Below are 4933 nucleotides of genomic sequence, written 5' to 3' on the forward strand. Positions count from 1 at the left end.
TTCAGCACCTGCACTACTCTCCCATGAAACCTCAATTGAAGCCATCAAGCTATGACTCGATCAAGAATTAGGAACCCTTTTACATTCACTTACAGAACTTCACGTCCCGGGCATTTTTCAAGCAATGATTCCATACAAGAATTAGGAACTTCTTTACATTCACTTACAAAACTTCATACCCCGGGCAGTTTCAGAATTTTCCAAACTTTGGTCGGCTTCCAAATCCTGTTTACTCACAACAAATAAAGAATATTGATCGGTGACATTGTGAGATTGTGAGAATTGAGAAAGAATATTGATCATTGTTGTAATCGTAATGTAGTACTAAACTTATCTTCTTACAATACAAAGGGAACCAAATCTCGTCTTATAAAAAGGAGATAGCAAACACAATAGAAGAAAATTCAATGAATGAATTATGACTCCAGTCCTTGATAAAGCAATTGAGTCAAGTTGCACGTGGTAGAAAAGGCCACAAGGGAAAATGTTCCTACTGTTTGAATAAATTGTGAGGCTCTTACAGAAATACTAGCCCCATCATAATACAATATGCCTCTTGTTTCCTTATCTTCTCTAACCTGTTATGAACATGGCCAATGCCCCCCCCCCCCCCCCCCCCCCCCCCCCTCCAAATCAAATCAAATATTTTGATTTGTAGCCTTACTTATGAGTGAATCAAGCCTTGGGTCAATCTTTCCATTGTATTGCCTTTCATTGGCATTGATTCGATTGAGTCTTCCAGTCATCAAGAAGGTTCTTCATGGACTCTTCAAACTTCTTAGCTTGAGATCCAGGCTTCAAGATATTGACATCACTCCATTGTGAGCAGGGATCCATCCACCAACTCTTCCGACCCGTGCACCATGCTCCAGGAAGAAGTCGGTTACGACCTCGCTTCAAGAGTTCTTGATCGACCATGTCCAGCACAGAGTCATCTTTATGAAATTCTCGAGCAAATGCAGCTCCGCTTTCAGCCATGACATTGAAGTTTGATACATTGAGGAAAACCGGTTCCATCTTTGGAGGATCATCCCAGATCATAAATCTTAGATCACTATTAACAGTTTTGTTCTTGAACTCATTTGAATTGCAAATGACAGAGTGAAAGTATCCTTCTTCTGATAATACGATGTTGTTAAAATACATAAGAAGCACCCGAGGAAGGTTATCCCACCCAAGAACACAGAATTCAAGAAATGATCGACTAAGGACAAACCAAGGGGAACCTGCAAATGATAAGGTCTTAGATACAGTATTCTTTAGTGAGCAGTAGATTAAGAAGAAAACCATAGATAGTTATCTAAATTTAAAGAATACACTAGGGACGAAACATAAAAAGAAAAATCAACTTAACCCGTGAAAATTTTGAACGCATCAGGTGTTGGCCGCTTCTCAGTAGCATGAAATATTTGAGTTCTCCTTGCCAAATACAACCCTGGATCAACTACAATTGGATGAACCCTCTGACCTCTGGCATTACCAAACACTGATATTATTATAGTTCAATTCAAGCAAGAACAGTATATAATGCTAATGCAGATTGGTTTTTCTTACTCTTTCCACCCAAGGTCGCTCGTGTGATCTATGAAATTGAGATCCCTACTAACAGATGAGAAGACATGTGATAGATCTGAAAGCACATATAAGAAAACGTTACTGTGCAAGGAAAAGGAAAGCTATCCATGGAAATCAGCAAGTCGAATAACTTTGAAGACTTCCCAGCCTAAAAGATTTGCATGATTAATAAGGCCTTTTTCAAGGTTTTTAAGGTGGCAAATGCACTGATGCACAAGATGAAAGAGAAAACAAATGGCTTGAAAGAGATAAGATACACAACAAATATCCTACAACTAGTTTTTTGAACTAACGAGTCCCATATATAAGTAATTCTTATAAAAGTTTAAAAGAAATCACCCACTTCAATACAAGTCTTCTCCAAATTTATCAATCACAGTGAATAATTATATAAACAATATCATTGACGTTTCCTTGAAAGTGTTTTCCTCATCTTTTCAGGTAACATTTGAGCTTTTAGACTAGCATACATGTAACTCTACTGATCTTAGGGACAGTCCCTAACCCTACAATGTTTGATTCATAGAATATTTCATATACTATTTGTAGATGAACAACGTTGGTTTTAATATATGACCTAAATGTCACAATGCATCATTACACCATTATTCATCTTGGAGGTTCAAATAGTGAATATCATCAATATTAGCAAACATTTCTATGTAATACTCATACAAGTCAGTGAAAGTCTCTTATGATCCAATGCATTAACCTGTCCATTCTTTGCCCCTACCCTATTATGGCCTCTGTAACAGTCCCACCTTTAAAGGGAAAGAGGTAAAAATGTTCCCCAAAAGAACAACTCAATAAAATTGAAACTTCAAACTTGGCCAGAAATATTTGCTTCCTCAAAGAAAAAATTACTAGTGATTCTAGTCTAAGAGAAACCCTTTATGAGACGAGATCAAGATAAAATTACAAGCAGAACGGATATGACATCCAAACTTGATTAGGTATCTATGGAAAAAGAAAAAAAAAAGTGAACTGAATGTTCTAGGCCTCTGGCCTCCTATGTAGTTAAGCCCAATACAAAGCAATGAAGTGAAGAAGTTACTATGACAGTGGTTCAAATTAAGTACCCGAAAGTGCAATCCAGTTTCTGCATATCACTGTAAAACCCCAAGGGCTCAAAAGGACGGTAAGAAAAAACATCAACCTAAAATAATCCATCAGTTTCCTCATATACATACATGGCGAAAGTGCTTATAATCTCTAACAGAGTAATTCTAGAGGATTAACTATCATATGAAGACTTCACAGAGCAATTGACTCAATGAATAGGTGTTTTCAAGGATAAGCATTGAATATCTCCCTCTGCTTGACCCAACTAATTCAACCTTCATTATTTGATCAATTAAAAAGAGTTGGCTTCCTATCACAAGAAACATACAAATACTTTTTCTTGAATAAGAAGCCCCAAAAACATAAAATACAATCCTGCAATCTTTTAATCAGTTAAAAAGATCCTAAAATTGGCTAAGCCTATAAAAATCCTTCAACTAGCTGTTCAACTAAGTTAACTATAAGGCCCAAAACAATCATCATAATATAACTAATAAATCGGAAAAATCAAACAATCAAATAATCAAACAAACAAACGAAACATTAACAGCAATCCACAAATTTGATAAAAAGAAAAAGGATGTCAAGAACTATTTTAATGTCCCAATTGGCGTATGACAATGAACACGACAAGAAACAATTACCGAATTGGCATTACCATCCTGACTGATCAGCGGGTAATCCCTGGCACTCAAAGTGATAAACCAGTCCCAACCACTCTCAAGTTTCAGAAGAATCGAAGCAGCATGAAGAATCGTGGCAATGTTAGATGACCCCATATAGCTGATTCGATTGGGCTTTCCAACAACGTCAACGTTTTCAAAGGCACGAATAGCTGGCACCGACTTCACCGCTACGGCTAGCTGCAGCCGCTCCTCGTTGGAAGCATCTGCCGCAAGATGCAGAAGGTACCGGTTTCTGGGGTGGTAGACAGCAAGCAACAGCCTGAAGAGTCGGTCCTTGTCACCGCGGCCACCGGAAATGTAATAGGCAAAAGCAGGAGGATATGGAGCTCCATGGTGAACTATTGAGGGAATGGATCGCGGAGAACTGAAGGCAGAAATGGAAGAGAACAAGAGAAGGAGAAGAGAAAGGAAAACGGCAGAGAAGAGGGTGAAGAGCCATTTTTTCTCAGCTCCCATGACGAAGATCGTGGTCCTGGTTTTAGTTTTTTCACTTTATGGTGATGGGAATTACAGCACTCTGATGATGATGACGACGATTCAACTGGGTGGGGCATATGGGTAAACGTCAATTCGAGAAAAGAGGCGAGTTTGAGAGTGAATTTAGATTTTCAGAATCTTCTAGGGAAATGGGTTGTTGGTTTGGTAGATCTTCGATTCTTTGGCGATTCCAGTTCAGAGAGAAGCATCCTTCGAAGATCTGGGATTCAAAACACACAGTAAAAAGATCGAAAAATGTGAAATATAAAAAGATTGCGACCAATACAAAATAAAAGTGACTCGATAACTAATTAATTTCTACACGCAATTAACAGTAACCCAGTCATCCACACACCAAAAATAAAGCCAAGCACATGCAGAAAGAAACTAAACAAGACATAATAATAGTCACGAATAACAGCATAACAAGCATGGATCATTAGATTGCAATACGATCACAAAGGTCGTCATGCTCTGCAGAAAAGGTCACATGAATAACTGCATAACAAGTATGAAGTAAACCAATCGTAATTGAAAACCTACCTTGTTGAAACGAAATGAAGAGTCCCGTGGAAATTTCGGAAGTTGCAATCGTCCTCCTTGCAGTCAAAATCATAAGAAACCGGTACTTCGGGTCAGAAGTAGCAATCAGGGTATAGATCGGCTCAAATCGCATCAGTTGAAGTCGAAGTGGTGGGTCGTCGATTCTCTCTACGATAAACAAAGAAAACGTGGCTTCACCTGGATTTTCTCTCCGATCGCTTATCGAGACTAGTAATTTGTCTCCGATTGTTGCAGTCGAAATCGTTTTTTCTCCGATCGAGGGTTCGGCTGGATTTTCGTCGTCGTTCATCTCCATGGGCTTCTACCGTGGGCCAATTCAGTGACGTAACGGGCTGGGTCGGGTCGGTTTTGAAAACCGTCCAGACCCAAGATCGATTATGTACGAGTCTACCACGGATGCCGACCCAACCTGAGTCAAATTTGACTTGGGTCGGGTCTTTTTTTAAAAAAATATTATTATTATTTTTAGAGTACGGAGTGGAGTGAGCTAATTTTAGTTGAAAATTAAGATTTGGATTTCAAACAAAGGAAATTGGTATAGATAGCAAATTGAATGACTTTAAAAAATA

At 38.5% G+C, this 4933-nt stretch overlaps 1 protein-coding gene across 1 annotated transcript; it reads right to left on the minus strand.

The window, feature by feature from the left end:
• Positions 1–282: 282 nt before the first annotated feature.
• On the minus strand, positions 283–4696 carry LOC101214367 (beta-glucuronosyltransferase GlcAT14A). Its single transcript, XM_004134206.3, has 5 exons — positions 4344–4696; positions 3296–4020; positions 1555–1630; positions 1355–1470; positions 283–1226 (listed from the first exon to the last, which is right to left on the minus strand). Exons 2-5 carry the CDS (start codon positions 3777–3779, stop codon positions 712–714), a joined length of 1191 nt encoding a protein of 396 aa, XP_004134254.2. The 5' UTR covers positions 3780–4020; positions 4344–4696; the 3' UTR covers positions 283–711.
• Between the last annotated feature and the right edge of the window lie 237 nt (positions 4697–4933).

This window comes from Cucumis sativus, chromosome 3 (genome assembly GCF_000004075.3).
Source record: "Cucumis sativus cultivar 9930 chromosome 3, Cucumber_9930_V3, whole genome shotgun sequence".
Taxonomy (NCBI): Eukaryota; Viridiplantae; Streptophyta; class Magnoliopsida; order Cucurbitales; family Cucurbitaceae; genus Cucumis; species Cucumis sativus.